Source organism: Phacochoerus africanus, chromosome 15, assembly GCF_016906955.1.
Source record: "Phacochoerus africanus isolate WHEZ1 chromosome 15, ROS_Pafr_v1, whole genome shotgun sequence".
Lineage (NCBI taxonomy): Eukaryota > Metazoa > Chordata > Mammalia > Artiodactyla > Suidae > Phacochoerus > Phacochoerus africanus.
This window is the reverse complement of record NC_062558.1, coordinates 135,696,291-135,723,843: the sequence shown is the minus strand read 5'-3', so window position 1 is coordinate 135,723,843 and position 27,553 is coordinate 135,696,291. Positions and strand designations below refer to the sequence as shown.

The following is a 27,553-nucleotide window of genomic DNA, read 5'->3' as shown; positions in this document are numbered from 1 at the left end:
GTTGTGGCTCAGTGGACTAAGGACCTGACATAGTATCCTTGAGGATACAGGTTCGATCCCAGGCCTCGCTCAGTGGCTTAAGAATCCGGCATTGCTGCAGGCTGCAGCATAGGATGCAGATGAGGCTCAGATCTGGTGTTGCAACGGATCTGGTGTTGCTATTGTGTAGGCTTCATCTGCAGCTCTGATTCAACCCCTAGCCTGGGAATTTCCATATGCCTTAGATGTGGCCATAAAAACAAAGAAAAAAAAGTTAAATGAATTGCATAATGTTTTCAAAACTACCCAGATGGAAGCCCCAGGATGTAAGGCTGAGTCACCAGGACCGAGGCCCCTGACTTGCCACCTTCCTATACTTATCACAAATAACATATTGCAGATAAGAATGTGCAGCAGCTATAAAGCTTGGGAAGAGGAGAAAGGCAGCCGTCCTGGGTACCAGTCAGAGAAAGATGGGCTCAGTTCCCAACCACAGGCTTCGAGGGAGCTCTGGGATGTGGACAGAGGCTGAGACATGAGCAGCTGTGCCATCTCGCCCCCGGGGGCCCTTACTACCATCCTTAGCACGTGGAGGTCAGCTTGGCTGTGTTTGCCATGTCTGGGCTTCATGTAAGAACTGAAGCCTTCTTAGTACAGAGCCTTGTCCCTGTGTGACTTCTGGGAAACAGGAAAGCTGGCCCATTTTTAAGCCATTTAGTTCTGCAAATCTCCTTCAACTTATGCTACAACAGCAGAGAATTATTTCCTGTCATTGCTCATTAATCCAGCATTTTATTTGTGGTAGAACATGTGTGAAAACATTGCTGCTGAAATTCTGCCAATCCCTCCCCCCTTACACACACACACACACACACACACACACACACACACACACACGGCTTCCTCCTCTCTCCAGGACAAGTGGCAGGGAGACCGCAGGGTGAGATCAAGGGTAAATGCCTCTCCGTAGCCAACGACATCCAGAAAGACGCACCCAGCTCCACTGGAACAGGAATTTTGTCTGTTTTTTTCATTGCTGAATCTCCAGCACCTACAGCAGTGTCCGGCACATAGTAGCTTTCAATAAATATTCTTGACTCGGTGGATAGATGGCTGGAAGGAGGATGGATGGGTGGGGAGATGGAGGATGGATGGAAGGATGATGGGTGTGGAGATGAATGGATGGATGGGTGCATGACTGAGTGGGCTGATAGCAGATGGATAGATGATGGTGGGTGGGCAGGTGGATGGACAGAAGGATGGTGATTCCAGCACAATCAGACACGTGCAGGATAAAACCACATTTCACCTTTCATGTAATGGCTAAACTTCTGGGGAGACGATTCTGAGACTGTTGTCTTCTAGACTGTAGCATTTGCCATTTTCATTCATTGTATATTCCACACCATCTAGTTATAATACCTCACATGAATAAGTCCAATAAAATAAACAGAAAAACAAAAACAATAAAAAATAAGGACTGTGAAACCACAGGTTAATAGGAAGCTGTCAATAACCATTTCTTATTACTTTTTTTTTTTTTTTTGGCTCCATGGAGACCGAGTGATAGAAGCAATTTGCTTTTAACCCATGGAGTCCTTCCAGAAGTGACTTCTCCTGAAAGTGTTGGCTTCAATTAGCTAAAGGAGGAGGACAGGGGATGTTGAACATATAAAAAAAATAAGAGTGGTTGTAAAATAAGACCCTGGAGACCTCATAGATTACTCTCCGGTTTACAGAGAACTGTCGCACCTCCGTTTTCATTTAACTGTCACAGTCATAAGAAAGGGCCGATATAATCACCTCCATTTTACAGATGAGAAAACAGGTTCAGGACAGCCAAGGCCCCGCAGTTGGAATCAGACTCACGTGTCAGCCCACAGCCTCTGGCCCATCCCTGGGCCCCTCGCCAGGTGTCGGTGAGCAAAGGCACCTTTGATTCCCACTTCCGGGGGTGGGGGCTAGTCTTCACTGCTCTTGAGTTCCAGGGGCCCTGATGGCTACTCCAGCACCCAGAGCTTAGCAAGGCAGGAACAGGGCCCAGGCAGACCCACCCCCACGGGGGGCTTGGAAGTATCTGCCTAACCATTTTTTCCTATTTGATTAAAAGTATCTTCCCTGTTACAAACTTGCAGAGTGGGCAGGAGCAACTGGCATGATGCAGACACGTCTGTCTGCTGGGGCAGGAGGGGAGGGCAGAGGCACCTGGCCGAGGAAACTGCCCTCCATAAATCCCGGGATCTGTCCGTGTCTGCCAGAGCCCCATCCCCCACGAGCCCCACACGGAGCCTATGCTGTCTGGAAGCTGAAAGCCCGCTGAAGACCCTGCCGGGTGGGCTGGGTCCCCAACTGTGCTTCTGCTCCCCTGCCCTGAGCCCCCTGCCTTTCAGGACTGGGTTCAGGAGGAAGTGGCCATCAGAGCACAGAAGTGAAAGGTCTACTTTTGGGTGATGCCTAGAGGCTCCCTGTGCGCCTCTCAACTGACCAGAGCTCAGCTGGTCCCCTGCTTTATGAAAAATCCTGGGACATTACATTACATCGCCACTTTAATTGGTTTCTGGGGAGGAGGAACAGAGGTCAAAGTTCGCGTGTTAAAAACATGAATGATCACGTGGCGCAGACGGCTCCATCCTGGGCCCCAGGTGTTTGCTGTTAACAGTGGACGCGTCCGACGACCGACGTTTTTGATCATTCGCTCCCGGCCGGGTGGTCCACGTGGCCGTCCGGGGCCCATCTGGAAGGCCCGCGGGGTTGAGCGTTTAGTCCTGACGCCGTCCCGTGCCATTTCTGGAGCTGGCACGAGGGTGAGGTCTCCCTGTGGGTTGCACCCGGCTTCGATCCTGGTGTGTGAGCCGGGATGCTCAGTGTCGCACTGGGCGCCCTTGGCCGGACAGAGCGTGTACCTCCCACCCGACCCAGGAGAGTCCTGGAAAGCACGCTGCCTTCCGGGTGGGGGAGGTTTCTTCTGCCCAAAGCTCAAAGCTCGTTGAGACCCCGATCAGGCGCCCAACCTCCGTCAGGTGTGCGCATGCCCGCAGGTGTTGTCCGTCAATCCCAAGCTCCGCCCATCGTCTTTCTCGGCATCAAAGACGTTCAGCAGGGGCTGGAAGGTGCGCTTGGAGGAGCACGCGGGACCGTGGGCTTCACCTTGACCTACACCCGGCTGCAGGAGCACACGACACCTGGGCAGCTGCCCATCTCCTCCTGGATGCTGACTCCAGGCCTTTTGTGCCAGGTCGTGCCTGAGGCCCCTGCCCTGGGCTCACTCCTGGCATCTGCTGCTGCTGGCGGCCTCCTGGCTGCCCCAGAGCCCCAGGGTAGTTCGCCCGAAGAACGCAGGCCTACAGGTGAGAAAGCTCAGTCTGCGGTCCTGACTCTGGAACCGCAGGGCTGTGGCGAGGTGTCTCACCTCCCTGAGCCTCCGTGTCCTCACCTGTCAGATAGGAATGATGTAATCTGGCTCACCCTGCGGTGCCCACCAAGCTCCAGGGCCACGGCAGGGCCACGCTCAAGAGTGGTATCAACATTTTATTCATCATCCCAGACCTGCAGGTGAGATGAAATCAAAAGCCCGGAAATGGGGTGACCTTGAGCTGCACCTCAGTCCTGCCAGGCTGCCGACAACGAGGCTGGTCACCACCGCCTGCCCCAACTGCGCATGCTTGTCGGTCACTGCTAAATTCTTTGCAAGGTGATTGCAAGTTTTTATTCCCAGGCATGATTGTGAAAGACTGGAAGATTTTTCTGAAGATGGCCCTAGAACTTTGGGGTTGAAACTCGGCCGAGCAAAGCCCATCGCAGCCAAGACCTCTTGCACCCGCTTGCTGTAAGCAGGCCTCGTGTCCCCCCAGGAGACAGTGACAACGTGGGAACTTGCTCCTGCAGGAACCAGGAATGCGTAGAACTGGCCCTGAACTGCTTCTTCCTGGTTGTTTCGGGAAAAGCTCTTCAAGCCAGTTGCAGAAATTGGGATAAAGAGTCTCTGTTGTGAGAGAACAGAGGGCAGGCCTGGTCTGTCTGTGACCACTATCCACTCCCAGCACCTGGCCTCGGCTGTGGAGGACAAGGTCAGGAGAATGATGCAGGGAGCTCATGTCGCAGGAGCTTTGGGAAAGTCATGCAGAAAAAAAGTTGCAGGAATTGAGAACAACCACAGGTAACAGTCATCTAAACAGCGTCTCTGTTGGTTTGTGTTGGTCCTTCGGTTGGTTGGTTACGCGCCTGAGTCCATGCTCTGGTTGAGCTAGAAATAGCTCGGCCCTTCCAGAAAAAGCAGCCTCTAACGCCATCTGTGTATTCAAGCGAGGGATCCTCTTTAACTGCTTAATGATTCCTTTGCCTGAATCATCCTCTTTAATTTACTTGTACTTGTGGTTTTACAGTTGAAAGATGGCTACATTTTGGCTACAAACGTAATGCATTTGGGTACATATTGGAAAATGTTTCTAAGCTCTAGAACTACAAGGCACTGGCAGTGGGTAATTTGAAATAAGCCAAAACAGTACCTCTAAGTGAGAAAACGAAATACACATCTCTTTCATGCAAATGCTAGCAATTGACGTCTTTGAAAGTAACCTAAGACTTTCCCATCTGTGTTTAAAGCCCATTTGTCCTTCCCCTCGGCATGCGAGTTAGTTTTTATTCCCAGTTTAGAGATGTGAAGACTGAGGCTTGGTTTTAAATCTGAGCTTAAGTTTTAACCGATGGGGTGCTCAGCCTTAGCCTTCCAATTTTCACTCTCCTCTGCCCTCTCTGTGCCCTGTGCTCAGATAGAGAATGCCTGCTACATCCGTCACTTTCCACCGTCAGGAGAAAATAGAACTCCATTTCAGTCTGCCAGAAAAAAATCAGTAGGAAGCAGGATGTCAGCAATGTATTTCCCCAAACCAGTTATCCCTTTTACTGTCTAATCATTTATCAGCTGTGGAAGATGTGAGGTTTTCTCTTTTTTTTTCCCCCCCAAGTCGATTTAAACAGAGAAATCTGGATGGCTTCCCCTCCCCAGTTTCCTGCCACGTTGGCTCTTCCTGCCACATCATTGAGTCCTCTCCAGGCCGTTCTCAGCATCTGCCCCAACTGATCCATCCTTCTTCCTCCATCCCTTGCGTTTCTTTCCTGCAGTAAGCATGTGGACCGTTGTTCCTCCACAGCTTGGAGCTGGGAAGTCCGGATGCTTTCGGACCCAGCACCTGTTTGTTGGTGAGGCAGTGAGATCAAAAGAAGCATCGAGAACAGTGACCTGTAGCCCAGGTGAATCCAGCCTGATGGCAGCTGCTTTCCCTGGCTGCCTCATTTCCAGCAAGACAGAGTAATTCCCAGGGAGCTTTTTGCAAGGCAGATAACTCCCGACTTCCACTGTCAAGATTGATAAATGGGCTTAGTACGCTTCACCCCCAAGAATACAGCAGAGACGCACCATAGGCCCCTACAAGAAAAGAATTTTCTGACTTCAGATTTGTCAAAGTGAAAGTAACCCCTAATAATGTTTTACTTGGCAGCTTTGTGATGACTGAACTATTAAGCTGTGACTGCCTTTGTGGTGGGAAAAGCCATAAGTGGCATTCCTCTTTGGAGAAGTGGGGTGTGTGTGTGCTTTCCAAAATCCCCCAGCTGTTTCTTTCATCCCCTTTTGATGTCTCATCTTGCATTCAGCATGATAAATGTGCCCCCAAGTGTCCTTGGGAGTTAAATATTAGGGGAAAGGACAGACGTGTCTAACCAAGAGGTCACATCTGGGCAGGAGTCAGCCACCCTGGCACAGTGTCTCTGCCTGTGAACTGCAAGCAGCTCTTTTTTCAGGCTCCTTAGGTGAATTCATTTTCAAGCGTTCTTGTGCCAAGAGAACATATCATGCAAAAGGGCTTCTTTTCTGAATAATTTGCCATTGGATTGCTTTGCACCAGCTTATTGCTGCTATATGTCAATTCAATTAGCTGCTGTCCTGACATATTGGGGATAATTTATGAAAAGTATTAAAAAGCACGTTGTGAGGAGTTTGCCGAAAGCTGGGGAAGAAGCTAAACCTTTGCCTTTTTAAACTGTTGACCTTGGGCTGCAGGGATTGTCAATGTCATGAGCAATGGTGTGACCCAATTCGAGGTTCTTTTTATTAATTGTCCAGGGAATAAGGCCATGAAATAAGAAAGGAAAGTGAGCCAAAGGAAGGCAGAGCTCCCATGTTTCAGAGCTTGAAGCAAGTGGAAGGAACTTTTTTCAGAACAGAAACATCTCTCTGTTCATGGGCAGAACCTTTTGTGGCCCGTTAATTAGTAGAAGACAGTGATTAATCTGTTAGCCGGCTATAATACTTAAAGACAAGCGAAACTCTGTGATTTGAATTTGGCTTTAAGAGACAGACACTCATGGAAGTTCCACCACATGCCTAACGTCATACCAGCTTTCAAAATGCTGTATGTTGAGCCTTTCTTAGAAAATGAACCACAGTAGAAAACAGAAGTATTTCTCAGTACCAGAAAGGGGACCTAGGAGTTCCTGCCATGGCTCAGCAGTTACCAAACCCAACTAGCATCCATGAGGACACGAGTTCGATCCCTGGCCTCACTCAGTGGGATAAGGATCCGGCGTTGCCACGAGCTGTGGTGTAGGTCGGAGACGTGGCTCGGATCCCGAGTTGCTGTGGCTGTGGGGCAGCCTGGCAGCTATAGCTCTTATTGGACCCCTAGCCTGGGAACTTCCATATGCCTCAGGCGCAGCCCTAAAAAGACAAAAAAAAAAAGTGACCTATAAAGCATCTAGTTTGTATTTCTTATTTGCACAAAGATATGGATTTGCCCATATGTTATATCGACAATGTTTGCATTTTAAGCCTAGGCCAGTTCCCAAATATTAATTTTGGTGGATCACCTGTGATGGTCAGCTGATGAACCGATACGTTTTGGTGTAGTCTTTCTCACAATGGAATATCATTCAATCATGGAAAAAAATGAAGTGCTAGTCGTGCTACAGCAGGGATGAACCTTAAAAACATGGGAGTGAAAGAAGCCAGGCGTACAGGGTCACATGTTGGATGATTCCATGCACATGAAATGTCCAGACTAGACAAATTCAGAGCCAGAAAGCAGAGGAGTGGTTGACAGAGACTGGGGGTGGGGGTGGGGGCAGGGGGTGAGGAGTGACTGTTTCACAGGCTGGGGTTTGTTTGCGGGCTCAGGAGGATGTTCTGGAATTAGAGGTGGTGGTTGCATGGCGTAGGGAATGACCTAAAAGCCACTGGATTATATATCTGTAAGTGGTGCATTTCTGTGTCAGGCGAGTTTAACCTCAGTGGAAGAGAAAATCACCGGGAGAGCTCGTTAAGCGTGTAGTTGCTGGGCTCCCCCCTTGAGTTTTTCTGAGGCAGAGGGTCCGGGTGGAGCCTGTGCATTTGTGTCTCTGGTGGGTTGCCTGGTGATGCTGAAGCCGGGGCCCCGCGCTGAGGAGCTCTGATCTGGGTGGTGGAAGGATTCTTCCTTTGCATGTAAATCGTATGTGAATCAGCACATCAAGTGTATTGACCACTGTCCTGGTTTCCGCCGTTTACTGCAGGCGGCCCAGTGCTGAACTGATAGCCACAGGGAGGAGAATGAGGTTTTCCAATAACTGAATTTGTTATTTTCAAATCTAGCCTCTGCCGTCCCCTAACTGTCACCTCTTCAGTTTCTCCACCTCATTTGCAAAACGGGGATAATAACACCCATCTCACCAGGTTGTTTTAAAAGTTTTAAATAAGAACTTCCCCGAGGTGCAACAGGATCGGTGGTGTCTCTCTGTGACGCCAGTGTGCAGATTCCATGGGGTGAGTTAAAGGACCTGGCTTTGCTGCGGCTGCAACAAAGGCTCAGATCTGATCCCTGGCAGGAAGAACTCCGTATGCCACATATGCCGTGGTCAAAAAAGAAACAAAAATTATTTAAATAAGAAATTACAAGAAGAAAATAACAATGGGTCATGTAGCTCAAAGCAGATTCTCAGTGGTTATTCCAAAAATGCAGTATATATCAATTCAGTATAATGAATACATTATTTTATATAATTTCTATATGTGGATAAATACACATGTGTTTATATATGTGAAGGTGTTTCTAGTGTTTTATTTACATGAATGGAGAAGCAGTGCGGGGGCAGTGGGCAAACATTCAGCAAGGGGGCGGGGGAAGGGCTGGGGCCGTGTTTGAATCATCTGGGGGTCCTCCTCAGAGCTTTAAACGTCATTACTTCTCTGCCGAGTCCGTGGTTGAAGGACTAAATGAAGGAGTAGTGATCCTACCGCATGAAAGGTTTAATTCTGCTGCCATCCACGATTCAGAAGCAGCGTTGGTACCTGGGAAGCAGGGCGATGAGACTGGCAGTGCCAAGCATCTTCCTGGAGTCACTCTCTTGTGTGGCCAAATGGCAAAATAGCAATCTGAATAGTCTTTGCGCTACTAGATCCTGACCGGACTCCGGACAATGGGCTGGAGCGGACTCCATGTCTCGTTCATGGTCCCCTGGTACATTGTTCATGCAACCAGTGAACTAGTCTCTGACTCCTTAAGCTGACTGTCAGTGGCATCTCTTGTGCACGAGGCACTGTGCAGCCAGTGGCTCTTTGAGTATAAGAGGTGTTTGAATATGTACGAATTAGGAATCTGTTGTAACTAGAGGTGTCTAATACTTGGTATCATCAAATCTCTTATGTCTTGAGATATGCAGTAATATTTTTTGGCTGCATCCATGATATATGGAGGTTCCTGGTCCAGGGATTGAATTCCGAGCTGCAGCAATGCTGGATCTTTTAACACACTGCGTCGGGCTGGGGATCGAACCCACACATCTATAGTGACTCAAGCTTCTGCATTCAGATCCTGAACTCACTGTGCCACAGTGCGAACTCCTGAAAATCATTTTAGATCACTGAATTCTGTTTATTGAGGGAGACCATTGGGTTAGATGTAGTTTTTAGGGACGCTCTTATTTCTTCCCACACGCACTCGACCGAGAGGATCCCAGCAGAAGGGAGATACATCCGTGTGCGGATCCTTGCTTGTCAATCAAAACTAGTTTGCCAAAAACAAGGAGAGGGGAATAAGGGTTCGAAATTCTTATAAAAAGACCTCCAGCCATTATCGCCACTTGGTCCATGCAGAGCAAACTCCCTTCCCTCATCCAGCGAGGCTCCAGGTTTGTCTTTTGCCATGGGCATGACCTCGAAGGCCTGGGGGGGGTCTTCTCTGGGGAAGGGGTGGCCCCTCGGGGTGTGTTACTGAAAGAAGAGCGTGCCGCTTTCGCTGAAGAGTCTTCTAGGCCAGTCATGCCTGGCCGTTAACTTCCACTCCTTTCTAACGTGCCCGATCTGCTCCCTTATCTGCAAGCTCCATGATGGCCAGGATGTTTGTATGTTTTATCCCTTCTCACATCCCGAAAGCCTAGAACAATGCCTGGCACATAGTAGATGCTGAATGAATTATTGGCAGACTAATTGAACAATAAGGGACAGGGTATTCAGCTTTTCTCCCGCTAAAACCTGACTCTGTCTAGATGCCCAAATAGGGCTCAGGAATATCCCACCAGAAGTAGTCACCAGTTCTCCGTGATGAGACATCATGAAAGGTTGGAGGCAGCACAGATACGCTGCAGATACAAAAGGCCCTTCGATCACATTGCCATTTGCTTGATGAGGAGACTTCTCGGCGTTGGGCAGAGGCGTTTCCCCATCCTCACATAGAGGTAGAAGTGGTGACCAGCCCAGGCCTCGGAGAAGGCAGGAAGGTGTGGGGAGGGGTCGCTGGCCTTCCCAGGGGGCCTCTCTGGGGTCACTTTGGTCCAGACCGGAGGGAGAGAGGACCCACTCAACATGGGCTCGGGGCAGGAGCCGCGAGCCGTGGCCGGCGGCTGCTGAGATTTTGATTGTGCTGGTGGAGAAGAGGCAGACACGGCCTTGGTGAAATCAGGCTGTGTGGTGTGAGGCCGGCTCTGAGCTGTCCGTGAGGGACTGTGAGAAAGGACCAGGGACAGTGAACTCATCACCACGTGTTTGGCATCCGAGGAGAACGTTGCTGCTTTGTTGTTCAGAGGCTCCTCAGGGCCTTGGTGTCCAGACACCGTTCCTCAGAGCAGGCTTGGGAACCTGTGAATTGGGTGGATATTAGTTACCCACGATTCCAAGTGAGAGAGAACTTTAAAAGCATTTGGGGTTCATGCTTCAACAGAATAGGAAGCAACTGAGAGCTGGAAATGTGTTATGACGCAGGTAGCTCTCCTTCTGTCTGACCACGTCCCACGCAGACACAGAAAGAGTCATTTTTTTGCCCATAATGATCTGTTCTGCCCTCCTCTCCCAGACCCGCCTCACAACCTGGACTTAAATGGATATCATTCATCTTGTTTCTATCCCTTTTTAAAAATGTCAACCGCCCCCAAAAAACACCCCATAACGTCCTTGTTTTTTAAACGACACCAGGAGAGGATTTGCTGGCCTATGCTCTCCAGTCCAGGACGCCAGCAGCCACCCTCTGCTCCCTAGGTACCATTCTGTCCCTGGGCTTCTCGAAACTACCATGGATCTTGCTAGAAAACCCTTCTCGAGGCTTGCGATTTATCCTGATGTCTTTCCTAATTAACTGTTAACATGTTCTAGAAATCAGTCCCCTCCCAGGACGAATGGATGAGAGTTCATCCCAACTGCTGATTACACAGCACTGAGTGAGAATGAGGCTTCATCCCCCCCGCAGCCAGGCCCCAAGATACACGTGTCCTACTAACAGTTCACACGGAGAAGGTTCCACCTCCTCCTTCACAAAGGGAAGCACTGGCCTCAGTTCACTGCGTGATGTACAAAGCCCTTCTAAATGGACAAAATTCCAACTTTTCTGGGATCGCATCATCTGAAACTATTCAGCCTCACTTTGATACCCGGAGTAATTGACCTGATGCCAAGGAAAGTTTCCCTGTGGTGCAGCGGGTTAAGGAGCCGCTGTTGTTACAGCAGCGGCTCAGGTTCAGTCCCTGGCCTGGGAACTTCTGCATGCTGAGGGTGCAGCCAAAAAAAAAAAAAAAAAAAATTAAAAAAGGAAAATTACAAAGGATTTGAAAGAAACTTCGTTCCAGCACTGCAGATAAGCCCTGGTTTATTGCCTCGGTATCTAAGAGCAAGACTTGCATGCATTTATCTGTAGGTTAGAATTATGCTTCAGTGTTAATAACCTGAAACTGACAGAAAGCACTTGGGAAGATAGTACAGTCTCACCCGTTGGGCCCTGGACAGCATCATGATTCTGAAATTGTGCCAAACTCGGTCATTAAATGGCGCCTCGTCTGCCGTCCTCAGGGAAACATAGCAGCATGCGTTGGATTGGCCAGTTGATAGGGACCCACTTATAAGGCCATCCTGTAATTGTCTGCAGGGGAGGGGGCCTGGGCTTGCTGGTCAGCAGGCCCTGCTCCCTCACTAAGTGAGAAAACCTTCTGCGTTTCTGGTCTGCTTCTCCCTTGTGACAATTGCTGCTTGAGGCAGGGGAAGATGCACATGTCCGGAGCAGCAGCTGTTGTAGAAACTCCCCCCCGCCCCATTGTCAGTGGCTTACTGTAACAGAGATGTGTTTCCCTTCCATGTGACACTGGGGGCTCAGGGCTGGCCAGTGAGTCAGGACCTGGTGTCATGTCTGGCTCCTCCACCGCCCAGGATGTTGGAATACTCTGAGCTCCGCCGGCAGCAGGGACAAGGACAAAACAAAAGAAGGGGCAGTCACTTGACCATCTTCTACCGGAAGTGACCCACATGCCTTCACCTCTGCCAATTCTGTCACCAAGAATGATCCCGCAGCCCCTTGCCCCCAGTGCAGGGCGGCGCCACAGCCCCTCTATTCCGTGGACGCAGGAGCACGAACTTCGCAGGGAAGTCGAGCAGCTCTGCCGTGTCCCTGACTCGAGGCAGGAGCAGGACCTGCGCTTCTGGCTACCTCCGTTCTCTTGGAGCCGTGCTTGCAGGACAGCGATCTGCCTCTCACAGGCCCCAGCGGAGCAGTGTGGGCTGCCCTTGACCCCCATGGGGACTGTGACCTTAAACCCAGGGATTGATAAGCTCAGCCATTTGTACTTTTTCCCGCCTTTGCGATCGCGATTGCCTTTATTATTATTATTTTTTGGAAGGTCCCAAGCTAGAGGTCAAATCGGAGCTTCAGCTGCCAGCCTATGCACCACAGCCACAGCAATGCCAGACTCTTAACCCACAGAGCAGGGTCAGGGATCGAGCCTACATCCTCATGGATACTGGTCGGTTTCATTCACCACAGAGCCACAACGGAAACTCCCCTTTATTTTTATTCTTTTTTTTATTTATTTGTGCTTGCTCTTTGTTTTTTTCTTCATACTCTTTATTTTTTATTTTTATTCTTTATTGAAATACAGTTAATCTACAATGTTGTGTGAGTTTGGGGGGGTATAGCAAAGTGATTCCATTAGGCATATAGATTCTTTCCCATTATAGGTTATTATAAGATCCTTTTCCATTAATAATTTCTTACAAGATGTTGATTATAGTTCCCTGTGCCACACAGTGGGCCCTTGTTGTTTATCTGTTTTATACACAGTAGTATGTATCTGCTAATCCTACTCCTGATGAGTCCTTCCCCACCCCCTTTCATCTTTGTCAACCATACATTTGTTTTCTATGTCTATGAGTCTATTTTTGTTCTGTAAATAAGTTCATTTGTATCATTTTTTTAGATTCTGCATATAAGTGGTATCATATGATTTTTGTCTATCTCTGTCTGACTTAGTATGACAATTTCTAGGTCCATCCATGTTGCTGCAAATGGCATTATTTTGTTCTTTTTTTACGGCTGAGTAATACTCCATCGTGCATGTATACCACATCTGCTTTATCCAGTCTTCTGTTGATGGACATTTAAGTTGCTTCCATGTCTTAGCTAGTATAAGTAGTGCTACAAGGAACATTGGGGTGCATGTATCTTTTCAAATTGGAATTTTCCTCTTTTCCAGGTAGATGCCCAGGAGTGGGATTCCTGGATCCTAGGGTAGCTCTCTTTTTAGTTTTTGAAGGAACCTCCATTCTGTCCTCCGTTGCGGTTGTACCAATTTCCATTCCCATCAACTATGTGGGAGGCTTCCGTTTTCTCTACCCTCTCTCCAGAATTTGTTATTTGTAGAATTTCTGATGATGGCCATTCTGGTCACTGAAGTTAGGATACTGCCTCACACCCTACGCAAAAATAAACTCAAAATGGCTTAAAGACTTTTCAAAGTTCCGTTTTAAAATCTTTGTCCTTTCCAGCATGACCTTGGTAACTATGTTCACGTCACAAGCTACAGACCCTAAGAATTCACTTTCTGTTGTATCATTTCACATGGACTCTGTCTGAACTTGTTGATTCGAAAGCCATCCAAAGGCCATTTCTTTTTGGATAAATGCTTTCAGGTCAGTGGTGGTGGAAGGGTGCAGGATTGGACCTCGGGTATAGCTTCGGGCCTTTGCTCACTGAGCCTAACAGTGGCCGCCTGGGCAAAGGGTGCCCGTGGGCTCCACGCCAGCTGTGCCAGGAGGACGCCTGAGGCCATTCTGCGCCCTGGGGACTGACGGGCTGGCTCTCCTCCGCAGGTACCCGTTCCCCGTGGTGTTCAGCAGCTGCAGCCGGAAGGACCTGGAGGCCAGCCTGGAGAAGGGCATGGGCGTGTGTCTTTTCAACCTGCCAGAGGTGCAGCCGTCCTTCGGGGGCCAGAAGTGCGGGAATGGATACGTGGAAGAGGGCGAGGAGTGCGACTGTGGGGAGCCGGAGGTAAGAGAGACATTTCCCAAACATCCGCCTCGCATTCGCGGCTGGGCAAAGGAGCCAGCACCCGAGGGGATCACAGCAGAAGGAAAGCACTAGAAATCCAGGACAGGCAAGTCCTACAGGGCCCCTTTGAACAAGCCCCATAAGCCAGGGTGGCCTTCCTGAATGTGAAGTGCCGCGTAGAGTAAGTTGTGTCGCTGGTCTAAGGAGATAAAGAATCTTCCCTGTCGCAGGGTGAGGACAAGAACAATGAAAAAGCATTTAGCTTTGAGGCTGACAAAGAAGAAAAGCCTTGGAATGCTCACTTCGCGTGGCTACTACATGCCATGTCTTTGGCTCTCTGGAAGGTGCGAGACCAGAGGGGAATTCGAAGCAGCAGCATTCGCTTTTCACCAAGAGGTGCAATCCTGCCCTTGCTGCTGCGGCCTCCTCTGTGTGCACAGCCTGAGGCTCCCGGGCTTCTTGCCTGCTTGTCTGCTTTCCGAAGCAATAACGAAAGCAGGGAACATTTGTCTCCAGCCAAGGGCTGATTGAACCCCGCTTTCTAGCTCCCATCAGGAAATATTCTTGTTTCTGTAGGGTCCGAGATAAAGTTAATCAACATAAAACTTCTAACAGCCATTTGTTAATCTCTGAATAATCCCGGGAAGGAGAGACAGAGACAAGACACAGGGAGACCGCCTGTAAAAACAAGGACCCCCTCAGAGCTTGGAGGAGGTTGTGTTTAGATTAAATGACAGCAAGTCATTTGTACAGGAGGCTGTCTAGAGTGGAATCCCCTCCCACAGGGGCTGACGAGCTCAAGGCGGGCTCAGCCAGCTTCACACGTGGGCTTAATGCCGGCTGAGGAAGAGCAGGTCTTGGGGGGCTGCTCTGAAAGGGGGATTCGAGGATGGCAGGGAAATTGCGCTGAGACTCTGGGGCATCCCGCACATTCCTGTGTTCATCAACCGAACAACTGGTTATGGATTTTCATCACATCCCAGCCCGGTTTCCTCCTTCAGCGGGAAGGCTCTTGGTCTCAGTCTGACCATCTCTGCAAGAATGCTGGGAGTGAATATAAGTACCGGGGGACGGGAGTTGAGGAGATAGTTTGATCAAATATTTTCGTGCCCTTGCCAAGCTCAAGACCCATTTCCAAGCTCGGGCCCCGGCACGGTCCACAGCGGGGTTTAATTTGCTCACAACGTGTAGAGAGTAGTTACTGTGCAGGAACAAGTCCTAAGGATGGTGTTACAGAAACCCTCGTTCAGACCAGTGGAGGGAAACTTCAAACCATCACGGGATGGGTTATGCAGAGCGGAAATTGCTTGGAGACTTTTTCTAATTGCTTTTTTAAAAAAAGCAAAATTTGTTTAAATTACCCAGATTTCTCAGGAGAGGTCATGTTGACTTGAAATGGTTTATCTTTGATTGAATTCCTTATAATTGTTTATTAATCAAATAAACTTGACAGCTCTTCGTGGAGCTGTGAACGCACGGGTTTGGAATGACTCTATTAGCGTTTATGCTGTATACCAGCAGGGATACCAGCAGCACTGCCACCCTCCCCATCAGCCCTGAGAGCATTTCCACTGCTGCCATTTCCACCGCCGTCACCACCCCATCCTGGTCCCCACCAGCATCACCCCCATCATGTAAGCAAATGCTTGGGTGCCTGAAAGTTGCCAGCTTGATGCCCTGACCTTCTCTTTTACCTCCAGCAAGGAGTCGTTCGGCTTTCACGGGGTGTCCACTGTCTCTCCAGGCAGCCTGTGGCGTTGCAGGCCAGCTTCGATGAAATCAGACTCCTGGCTTCTGTAGAGCCGTATTCTCGGTGCCTGTAATTCCCAGCTGTATATTTCTGTACATGGGGTCCTTATTTAATAGAAGCAGTTCTTGATATTTGAAGAGAACTCTTATCCTCCCCATCCAAGGTTCTTTCGTCCAAGAAATCTTCCCAAGTCAGGGCAAGACTTTTGCTTCCATGTTTAGTTTTCTGTCTTTATTTTTATTTTATTTTTTTATTTTTGCTTTTCAAGGTTTAAGCTCAAACTGTGGCTGGTGGTATGAAAGCCCATTTCCAGTTTCCAAAAACATTTGGTCAGACCTGTGAGCCTAGGTTCTTTACCTCCCTACTCAGCCTCAGCTCAGGCCCTGGAAATGTCCAGCATGCTTGTGTTCCACAGGGGCTCCCTCGACCCCTGGTCCATAAAAGATCTGTGTCACCACATCAAGTGAGTGAATGGGGTCAGAACAACTTCCCCAGCTCACCACTGCAACCAGCCTCTGCTCCCTTGCTCCTAGAAATAACGGCCACTGTCTTCAAGAAGATGTATGAGCGTGTTAACTCCAGTTCTTTGTGGTTAAGAATCCATGTCTGTTACCTACAACCCAAGCATGACAATTAGGGCATTCGCTGAGAGTTCTCCCATGGCTTCATTATTCTTTCTTCTTTGGAGACTTAGTGTTCACTGACTCTGTTGAACTCCTCTATTGAGTACTGAAATAATAAATGCATCAGCAGATGAAGAATTTGTTTCTTCTGAGAAACAGAGCACTGCAGAAGAAATAGATTCTGGGTAGTTGAAAGGCAAGTGCGTGCTGAAGCCTTTCGTCCAGGGCCTTGGATTTACAATAACCATAAGGATATCCTGACAACTCACTCATTCTTCCGGGCTAATAGGGTTGGGAAAGCAGCCTTATCTCCTTGTTTAAAGTCAATAGGATGCCAGTAGCTTGCAAATATCTTTTAAACTTAGTTATCTGCCTCACATTATCCATCCCCTTTGAAGTCAAAACCATTCTACTTGGCTGCATTTCCATTTGAACTGCTGCTTAGATTCTTTTGTAATTTGGTGGGGGGGGGTGGGAGGTCGTTCTTAAAGGATCTTGGGACCCAGTTTTAGGATGGTCATTTAACTTAGAAAAGCAAGAGAATCTGCAGTTTGGTTAATGTGTCCTTAGGAGAGCCGTTTGGACCATAACGTACAGGACGACATTGCTGTAGTGTGATATGCACTGATCAGGAGTGCAATTGATGGACCTCATTTAAAAAACAAAACAACTTCCTCGATGATGATGAGTTACAAACCTTTACTGTCATGAACGTTGCAGCTATGGCTTCTGGTTGGCAGTTTTATCTTACTGTATATAGTATACACTCCGGATGTTTATAAAGTCCTTGAACAAATTTAAAATGTAATAACTTTGGCGGTATGTATCATAGGAGCCAATAGTAAACACTGGGAGTTCCCATCGTGGCTCAGTGGAAACGATTCTGACTCGCATCCACGAGGACACAAGTTTGATCCCTGGCCTCGCTTGGTGGGTTAAGGATCCGGCGTGGCCATGCGCTGTGGTGTCGGTCGCAGATGTGGCTCGGATCTGGCATTGCCATGCCTGTGGTGTAGGCCAGCAGCTGTAGCTCCGATTGGACCCCTAGTCTGGGAAGCCTCCATGTGCTGCAGATGTGGCGTAAAAAAAAAATAAAAAGAGTTAATTAATTCATTAATTAGTAAACACTAAATGAGAGCATAATTCATCAAGTTTTGCCCAGGGTACAGTTCGGATGTCTGGATTAGCCATAAATGTGGATCATCAACAAAATTATAATTAATTGCATTTATGATACTCATGATGAATTTATTCACGGAAGATGGTTTGTGGGCGTAAACTACATCCTATTGAAATAGCATATGATGGGCGTCTCTGCAGCCAAGAGTATGTAAATTCTTCAGCATGCATCATATATTACATAAAAGGACATTGATACATTTATTAATACTGAAGACTCTTGAACTCTTCTAATGATAATTCAGTTTCTTCCAAAATGTGTAAACTCCAAGTTGTTGCAATGTTACAAACGCAAAGACAGCATACGTTCCCTCGATAGATGTGTCCGGCCTTTTGTTGAGAGCCAAGCAAAAGGTGACAACCTCTTATTTCCTTTTTGTTAGAAGACATTGGGTACCTGTGACACACGGCATAACTGAGAGCTCACTCCCTCTCTCCCTTTTATCTCAGGACCATCCAGCCACTGTTTCACTGTTCTGTTTAAATCCCTTGCCAGGCAATAGGCACAGACCTCCTTCCGGCCTCTCGCTCATTCTGAAGTCTATTTCTGACCTGAGGAGTGTCCTGTCCGGTGAGACAGCCCACCTGTGCCGAGAGCCCATCTATGGCCTTTGCTTAGGTTGCAGGGGCTGTGGCTCAGACCTCATCAATTTGATTTCATTTCCTGCCTGTGTGCCCTAGACTAAACTCTGCATCAGTCTTGGAAGAGCAAAGTCTGTATGCATCTGTGTATATTTTTAAGTTCAGAGTATGCTGGTGATGCTGATACAATTCGCTGCAATAAGCCAGCAGCCAGCGATAATCGGGGACCCCCCCACCCACTTGCACCGGCACCCCGCACACACACGCAGGTGCCCCAGCTGCCCTGACGTGAATGACCTCCTAGTCCCCTCCTGTCTGGGTCCCTCCGCCCCTCCTGAAAGAAATGCAAGTGCTGCTGGCCTTTCCCAGGTCCTCCCTCTCCCAGGCTGTTCAGAAACACTTACCGGAAGCTTCGCTTTCTCTCCCATGCAGACAGTGCTCGGTCAGGCTGGTTCTCTGGCTCTTTCTTTCCTTCCAGTCACTTAAGGTGCAGCCTCTGCTTCAGGTGAGCAGATGCTCCCTGTGACCTGTCAAACCCTTTCCCGTCCCCAGGAGTGTGTGAATCTCTGCTGCAACGCCACCACCTGTACCCTGAAGCCAGATGCTGTCTGTGCACATGGGCTGTGCTGTGAAAACTGCCGGGTGAGTCCTCCGGGCCCAAGGTCACCCCTGTGCTTGGCAGGTTCAACACTGCTGCAGGGCAAGCAGTGGGCAGGACAAGGTCCCAGCCTCCCCGCTGTGGGAACCGCCATCCTTGTCACACAAGTTGGTTCCATCCATCTGCTTTTACTGCCACCCAGCCGTCGTGGGAAAGGCACATTCTCACGCTAAGTCATCTGCGATAAATTGTTCATTTCTGGGCTGAAAAGGCATTGGACCCCCCACACTCACGTTCCACGTTCAGTGTTCTGGTCGTGCTATTGGAGGAAGGTTTTGGGAACCAGTCCCCACTCCTGTCACTCAGCCTCACACCAGGTCCCTCTGCCAGATCCCAGAACCATCTACCTGCCGGGTGAGGAGCTGGGTGGGTTGTTCCCGGGACTCCGCATGAAAATCTTTATCTTGACCGGCCCCCAGCAGAAGGTGCCAGCCACCCCGGCCCAGGCAGAGGCGGCCGTTTGACACTTTTGCCATTTCTGCCGCTGCGCCAGCATCCGCTTTGCCAGTTCCGTCGCTTCTCTCATTACTCAGAGCTGAGATCAGACAGAGTCAGAGCCTGAGCTTTGGATTCAAAGGTTCCGAGGGCTGAGTTTTATTTCCTTTTAATGAAGCCAATAGATGTTGGCATTCTGCTCGCAGGAAACTCCGTTAGTGACGCATGTGGAGCCCACGGCACTTCTGAAGGGCATTACTGCGTTTTACAGTCACCTTAAAATGCTCCTCGTCCCCTTCCTACTTGTAATTAACTTAGAGGGATTGTTCAGAGAAGCTGGCACACCCCCACCCCCACCCCACACGCGGCAGCTGGCGGCGGAGGCCCCGGGTGGGGATGACGGTTCAGGGAAGTCACTGGCTCTGACCTCGGACAAGCCGTCCTGAGCTGGGAATTCTCCAGCCACACGGAGGTGGGGCGTGGGTCTGATGGCTCCTAACATCCCATACGGCTCCCTCGCCTTGCATCTTCGCTACCTGCCCCTTCGAAGTCCTATAGGCAGATGTCCAGCCCTAGGATTTGATGGCAAAGTGACATTGCTGCTGTGAGGGTGCCCTTGGAAACAGGTCTGTCCACAAAGGCTAACGCTTCAAGGGCGAAGGTCACCCTGAAAACACGCAATGGTGTTGGTGCCCAGGGATCTTGTTCTTCAGAATCACTGAGTCCATCAGGCAGCGTTCCCGTCCCCACCTCCTCCGAGGTGGCAGGGGCCAGCCACCAGCGTGTCTGCTCACCAGAAAACCCTACTGGTGCGTGAAATTAAAAAGACACTGTTCCAGGGAGTTCCCGTCGTGGCTCAGTGGAAATGAATCCAACTAGGATCCATGAGGATGCGGGTTAAGTCCCTGGCCTCGCTCAGTAGGTTAAAGATCCGGCGTTGCCATGAGCTGTGGTGTAGGTCGCAGATGCAGGTCGGATCCCACGTTGCTGTGACTGTGGTGTAGGCCGGTGACTACAGCTCGGATTCAACCCCTAACCTGGGCCACAGCTGTAGCCCAAAAAAGCAAAAAAAACACCCCAAAACTGTTCTGGTTTGCCCACTCGTAATGGAAAGGTGAACCCCAGAACCCATCACGGGACTGTATTTAATGAGCTCCCTCTGCAACAAAGGGCACTTCCTTTGAAATCTTCACATCTCCGTGGTATGAGGACCACCCAGTTCCCACCCCAGCCCCGCCCAAGTGTCTCTGGGACCCCGTCTCCCCCTCCCCCACAGTCACGAGCTGTACCCCACCCTCTCCTTTCAGCTGAAACCCGCGGGAACGGCCTGCAGGGAATCCAGCAACTCGTGCGACCTCCCGGAGTTCTGCACGGGGGCCAGTCCGCACTGTCCCGCCAACGTGTACCTGCACGACGGGCACCCGTGTCAGGGGGTGGACGGCTACTGCTACAATGGCATCTGCCAGACCCACGAGCAGCAGTGCGTCACCCTCTGGGGACCAGGTAGGTGGCCGCTTCCATGTGGGTGCAGGGGGGCGGGGAGCCCACTCTCTGTTTCCAGAAGCTTCCCTCCCAGCATGTGCCATCTCAAAAGCTGCTGCCACTGAGCAGGAGCACCGGCTCCCTGGTAGGGCTGGGGCCACGTGGGGCACCGGGCACGCAAAAGCGGGTGCTGCCCAGAGCCCACCCCAAGGCACTCAGAGGGACCAGCAAGGCATGTGCGTGCACCGCTGTGTGTCCGTGGGGTGACAGGGACGAGCCAGCCTGGAGTCCTGCGCTCAAATGGCCTGTCAGGTGGTTGGGCAGATAGACGGACAGAACTTGCCACTGCCACCCTCGTGGTATAAGTGCATCTCAGTGCTCAGACCAGGACACCACGGGGGGCAGAAAGTGCCAGAGAGACAGGCCGGGCAGCCAGAGGCCGGGGGGCTGCCTGGGGAGGGCCCGGGGCAGTCCTGGTGCTGAGGATGGGGAAAGACATGAGAGGGACAGCTGGCCTGAAGGCCTGGGTGCCAGAGCTTGGAGGAAGAACATGGGCACAGGTATTAAAGGGCCTCGAGCGCCTCTTGGGTTCTGAAGGCGCAGTGACAGATGCGTGTGTCCCAGAAAAAGCACTCAGATGGGAAGGTGGCCGGGAAGTGGCCGCTGTGTGACGGGGTCCCTTAGGGGCTGAGTACCATGTCCAGTGTCCTGGGCGTGGGCATCGTTTGGCCTTTGTAACCCTCCCACGACCCCTGAGGTAGAGGCAATGACTCCAGCTTTACGGCAGTTGAAACGGAAACCTCAAGGCCGGAAGTCATTTCCCAAGGTCGTGAGGCTGGGATTTAAACTCAAGTCATTGTGACCCAAGGCCCAGGTGTCATTCCCACACTGTCACACCAGAGAGCCAGGTCTTGAGCAAAAGTGCCACAGAAAGTCTAAACTGAAACGGATGCTCAGATGTGAGAGGGGTGGGAATCAGTCCCCTTTGGTCCCCCTCTTCCACCACCTCTCCTTCTGGGGCCAGAGGTCCAGGGCCTGGTAGGAGAGCCCCGGGCATGGGCTCGTCACCCCAGGGTTGTCCGCTTGTCTCCCACACCCCAGATTCTGGCCATGAATCCCACAGAGAGTGTTTTCAAGCCCATGGCCCAGACTCTCTCGTCAGTCTTTGCCGCCTTCCTGCCGGCAGCTGGGTGACCTCAGTTCTGGCCGGCGGCCCCGGCTGTGGCAAGGCCACTGTGGTCAGCCAGGCCCAGGCAGGCTCAGGCCCTGTGGGGGAGAGAAATAGGATATGGGCCTTTGTCAGACGTTTATGGTGAGGTTTGGGGTTGAGGAGTGGCGGGAGAGTCAGGGAGGCAGAAGACAAAGACCAAACCTCAGGGCTTGGATTTCAAATGTGACGCGAAAGCGATGACCCAGCATGGAGAGCAAGGCAGATGTTTCTTGGGGCAGGTCCACTGACCATCCCCGCCCCCCGCCCCCCGCCCCAGCCAGAGATGCCCCCCTCTGCCCTTGGAACTTCAGGAGGGAGAAGAGAGAGCAGCGTGGCCGCCGTTACAAGGGGCTGTCTCATCTCCAGACGGTTCTCCAGTGCCGCGGGCTTCGCCGATGTGCCTGGACAGGTGGAAAGAGGAGGCCTTTGGTGCCTGGAGCCTCGGTGCTTTGGGCCCTGAGCGCACCCCAGCCCAGCCTCGTCCTCTGCTGGGCAAAGGAGGGCTCGTGCTTCAAGTCAGGCAAAGGCCTTGTGATGACAAGCGCAGAGTGGGCCCTCGCTGTGCACGTGCCACATGGTCAGATGAGCTCCCAGTGGCTTAGTGACTTCAGACACCTTCCAGACAAGTGGGGTCGCCTGGGGACAGTGGCTGCTGCTCCAGGCCAGATCTTCAAGGCCTAAAGCATCCCTTGGGGCCATCCCTTCCCAGCCCTTCTCCGGACTCGGTAACCTCCCCTTCTTGAGTTACAAGGGACGTTGTCACGCTCCCTTCCAAGGGGCATTACTGTGGCCAGAGCACACACAGCTCTTGGAGTGAAATGCCGTCTTCAGTGGCCTGATGAGTTAGAGCGCTGGCCCCAGTTCCAGAGTGAGGTCAGAGGGGGCCCACAGCTCTGAGCCCCTGCCTCTGAGTGACTCAGCTGGCTGCGAGCCCTCGATTCATGGTGACCAAGGCTGGTATTTATTATCTCATCGGATTAGTCCTTCTCGAGCTGCCTGACCAGCGAGAGCGCCAGACAGGCGGACAGGCAGACAGCATGACTCACAGGCTGCGCTTTGCAAAAAAGCAAGAGCTGTAGGGAGGTACCTGCTCTGGAGCCCTTGGCATCCTTGTGACCAGGGCAGGGACCACATGGCCTTGCCAGCAGACCTCTTCTCCCGACTCCTCCCCTCACCCTGGCGACCAAGGAGGCCTTTGCCTGGGCACCGGTGGGCTTGCTGGGAGAGGCGGCACAGAGGCTAAGCAGCTGTGCCATCAGGAATGCTGAGTTCCTGGAAACAGCACGGGGACCAGGTTTGGGGAGCCCCCTAAGGCTCTTCATGTCCTGGGGTTCAGTCTCCCTTGGCCAACCCCTTCTCCTGACTTCACCTCATCACCCACCCACCCCAACTTCCTCGGGAGGGCAGAGAGCTTGTGTGTCACAGCTGGCTGTGGCCCTCTGTACCAGGGGACTTCTGAGAAAGGCCTTTAACCGCCCCCCCCTTTGCAAATGCATTGTGTTCCTTTTCTTCCATCAGTCTGGCTGCCCCACTGTGAAGTTCAAGGGCCCTATGTGAGTTTCCTGCGGCTGTTCTAACAAATTCCCACAAGCTCAGCGGCTTGTGACAACATGAATGGACCATCTGATGGTTCTTGGGGTTAGAAGCCCTAAAATCAAAATGCTGGCAGGAACGTGTTACCCTCGGAGGCTCTGGGGAGAATCGGTTTCCTGGCCGCTCCAGCCTGGAGAGGCCGCCTGCGTTTCACGGCCTCTTCATCCGTCTTGAAGTTGTCTGCACACCTCTGTCTCTCGGACTCTGCTTCTGTAGTCAAATGGCCCTCTCTGACTCTGGGCCTCCCGCTTCTAAGACCCTGTGGTTATAGGGGACCCAACCAGATGACCCAGCCCCTTCTCCTTAACTCGATGACATCTTCAAAGTCCCTTTTGCTCAGTAAGGTCACATATTCACAAGTTCCAAGGATCGGGACATGGACCTCTTTGGCGGGTCACGTTCACTCCAGAGGCATTGAGCAAACCACTTGCTAGCAGAGTGACCTCCGGCAGGTTCCTCGACCTTGCCGTGCCTCATCTGTAAAGTGGGGACAGCAACTCGCCTACCTTGCGGGTGAGTCCTTGTCCTTTAACGAAGCCTGTTGTCTGTGTCAGACAGTGTGAGGACATGCAGAGGCTGCTGCTTGAGCAGTGCCTGGGGCCGTGCTGAGGGCTGTGTTACTGCGGGGAGCATGGATGAGCGAGTGGGCCTCGGGGGCAAGGGGCCAACCAGGAAGGGATACAAGACATGGGGTTGCCCTGGAGCAGTCATTGCCGGGGCGGGAGAGGACAGGGACTTCCTGCGTGCAGAACAGCAGGGGTCAAGATGCACAGCAACGGGGGAGGGGGGCCATCCCAGGAGACCACAGGCCACTGTGCTTGTCTGGAGCTCCGGCTGTGACCTGGAGAGCAGAGAGCCAGCCTGCCCCCTCCCTGTCCTCTCATTTGCTGCCTATTCATCTGTAGCCACTAGAGCTGCTCCTGTGCGATGCCCATCGAGAGCCCCCGATCTGCCCGAGTGGCATACTTCCCACAGGCCCCGTGCACTCTTGCCTAGACCCGGAGTAGAGTCAGGATGTGACCGTCCCCGTTCTGGGGAGCTGAGGTCACTTCCTCGGCCAGGGCCCAGCCTGCTAGATGCACTGGGCTGAGAGCAGTGTATTGCTGCTTTACTGTGGTTCGTTTGAATTGGCTTTTCCTGATTCAGAAGAGGAAAACTAATTAAGGATGCTTTTGCACTATTTCATTTCCCATCCTTGAGCAAATGCTCCAGGATCTGGACCGTGTTTGCTGTGGGGTCATTTTTGGCGCCTTACGAAGCCCAGGGACTGAGAAATCCAGGCGTCACCGTGAGTTCTTGTCCTGCCTGCCTCTGCCATTTGCACCCAAGTGACCTGGCCCGAATCCTTCCGTGACATTCAGGAAGTCAGCTAGTTACTCGCTGCCCCGATCCGGCTGCCCAAACCCTGACCGGATGAAGCCCTTCCTTCCAGCTAACTATTCCCTTTTGAAATGGACTTTTCTCAATCCGGCATTATATTTCAATAAAATAATCCTGCTTCCAAATCTTTCTCCAAACAGTGATCGAAAATTCAAAACACATGCCTGCAGCGCCTGACTGGCTGTGTAATATGCTTCTCGAACACCTTTTGGGATTTTTGGTTCACTCGTTTGTTTCCCTGATTATGGTTATTGATGATGTTCCTGTTGGCTCAGAGTTGACGCTTTTTTTCTCCCTGACTTTTTTGCCCACAAACCTTGTATCTCAGGCCTTTCGTCTGTTGCTGTCCAACCCAGAAATGTTACCTGCAGTTCAAATTCTAGCTTATATTTAGCGGTCTGTCCACTTTAGTCTTAACAGCCACAATGATTTTCTGTCCGTGTGGCCTGACCTTTATTCCGTCTGAAATGCAGCTGGGTAGGTTTCCTTGGGCAGAAAAGTTACTTTTGCCAATGTCGTTTATCCCATCCAGTAGCATCATCCCTGACAACATTTTTTTGGAAATTCATCTTACCGATAACTATGTGTATAGAACCACAAGCAGTTTGCCCGAGGAAGTCCTGAAATATCTTAGTTTTATCTCTTTTTATCACTCACCAGAAAACAGCGTCACCTGATTTACGCAGCGGGAGCTGGCCAGAGGGTCTCCGTGGGCTGGTAGATATTCAGTGTGCATCGGCAAGACCAGTTTAAATGGGTTTGCTTTATGATGACACACGCCTGTTCGTGTCCTTAGCATCTACAGCTCTAGTGGCTACAGATGGGAGGAAAGGTTATTTTTGTCAAGGGGTCATATTGTTTAGGAGGCAGGAAAGTCCTTTTGGTCCCATCCTATGGGAAGGAAATGATGCAGGGTGTTCGCTTGGTCTACATTTTCCCATGAACGCAAAGGCCAGTTTGGAGAGGAGAGACAGAGGGAGAAATGTGAGAATGAGCAGGCTTCAGCTGTTGGTGAAAATGTCTGTGGATGTTAGTGACAGCGGTTGGGGAAATTTGTGATAGGAGGAGGGACCAGTGTGATTGACCTGGAGCAGTGCCCTCGCATAACGGGGTTGGTTTAAGAAGTAGATCAGGTCGTGTAAATTGTGCGCTTAATACAGGATGTCATCATCTCTCTTTCCAAAGACACAGGGACATTGGAACTTGCGAACTACAATTGCAAATGTAAGTTATAGCACCCTGAAGATAAACCTGGTAATTAAACTCCATCACTTCTTACAGAATTGTAGAATAAAGTATTATGTCAAAATTCCCTCTGAAGGGCTAAGTTTCATCTTTTGATAATGGCAGAACATCTAAGTTCTCCATTATTAAGAAATTATGAATGGATGTAATTTGGTAGCGATAAGAAAATTATTGTCATTTTTTCATGAGACAGACATGAAGTCTCTCGTCTTCATGAAGACATGAAGACAGATATCTTTTTTAATAATGATTTTTATTTTTTTCTATTATAGCTGGTTTACAGTGTTCTGTCAATTTTCTACTGTACAGCAAGGCGACTGACAGGTATCTTTAAATGCGGCAACTTTGAGCCAGATCTGTGGCTTTACGACATCTTACTCATGGAGAGAAATCATTTACACCTTTTAAATTACTGACCATTCTGTCCCTAACACAAGTGCCAGGTGGCAGCTTTCACGCGAAAGCCATGTGAGATACTTGACTGGCCCCTCTTCCACTGCCCCACCTGGCATCAGTAGGTCCTGGCCACCAGGGCGCTCAGGAAGCTGCTCTGCATCTGTGTCTTCTAGTCTGTTTTCTTTTTTCTTTCCTTTTGCTTTTTAGGGTTGCCCGTGGCCTATGAAAGTTCCCAGGCTAGGGGTTCAATCAGACCTGCAGCTGCTGGCCTACGCCAGAGCCACAGCAACACAGGATCCAAGCCGAGTCTGCAACCTACACCACAGCTCATGGCAATGCCGGATCCCTGAGCGAGGCCGGGGATTTAACCCACAATCTTCATAGATACTAGTCGGATTCATTTCTGCTGAGCCACAAAGGGAACGCCTCTGGTCTGTTTCCTTTAACGATGCTTCCTTTCTGTGCAAGAGCTGTGTCTTCTCCCAAGGTCAGCATGGAGCCCCCTGCCTAGTTTCCTGGCTTGTATGATTTCTTACTTTATCGAAACTTGGAGGGAATGACAGGTTTTCTTTCCAGGAAGTAAAATCTCTGTCTTTTTGTGATTTTATATCTTCTTTCCTCATAAGGCAGCAGGGAGATTCTTCTTTTGATGGAAATGAACAAGGGAAAACCCACAGTCACAACAGACCCAGAGGCAGTGTTCATTTGCCCAAGCTGCCTTGTTCTGAGAAACTACAACCAACTGCCTCTGGGGAGAGCAGCTGCCACAGGATGTGCTGTCCCTGTGGTTTTCACTCTTTCATTCTTGGAACACACCTGCTCTGTGCAGGCCTGAGGCACCATCCTGGTCCAAGGAGGTTTTACTGAGGCAGGAGCCTCAAGGCGTCACAAGAGGCAAAAGCAAGTGTGATAAATGCAGGGAGGGGACAGCCCAACAGGATGAATGAGAGCAGGTGGGTCCCCAGCCTCCAGGGAGGTGGTGATGGAGGGGGCGCTGAAGGACCCAGACAGTGATATCCAGCAGCACGGCAGCCCAGGCCCCTCATCCAAACAGCTCCCGCTGTTGGGTTCCAGGGAAGATGCTGGCTTTGGTCGGGCATCCGTCACTGACCCAATCTCATGACCTGTGGCATGAAGCACTCTGATGGGCCAGACTTGGATCTCCTGCCCATCCCTTTGGCTTTGGTCTAGAAGGTTAGCCCCACCTGAACCACACAAAATGGATTTCCCATGAGAAAAAGGGTTTCGTTCTTAGAAGAGAGATAGCGG

At 50.6% G+C, this 27,553-nt stretch overlaps 1 protein-coding gene and 1 long non-coding RNA gene across 2 annotated transcripts in view; one reads left to right on the top strand and one right to left on the bottom strand.

Annotated features, from left to right (window-relative positions):
* Window positions 1–27,553, top strand: part of ADAM12 (ADAM metallopeptidase domain 12) — a 377,142-nt gene that overhangs the window by 292,168 nt on the left and 57,421 nt on the right. The window contains exons 12-14 of the mRNA XM_047762575.1: window positions 13,574–13,751; window positions 18,438–18,527; window positions 20,286–20,481. Of these exons, the coding sequence (XP_047618531.1) occupies window positions 13,574–13,751; window positions 18,438–18,527; window positions 20,286–20,481 (464 nt within the window). The remainder of the gene's footprint in view (window positions 1–13,573; window positions 13,752–18,437; window positions 18,528–20,285; window positions 20,482–27,553) is intronic.
* On the bottom strand, window positions 8,746–18,442 carry LOC125116898 (uncharacterized). The gene is made up of 3 exons (XR_007132449.1): window positions 18,290–18,442; window positions 11,541–11,652; window positions 8,746–10,084 (listed from the first exon to the last, which is right to left on the bottom strand). It is a non-coding gene; the product is annotated as an uncharacterized LOC125116898 (long non-coding RNA).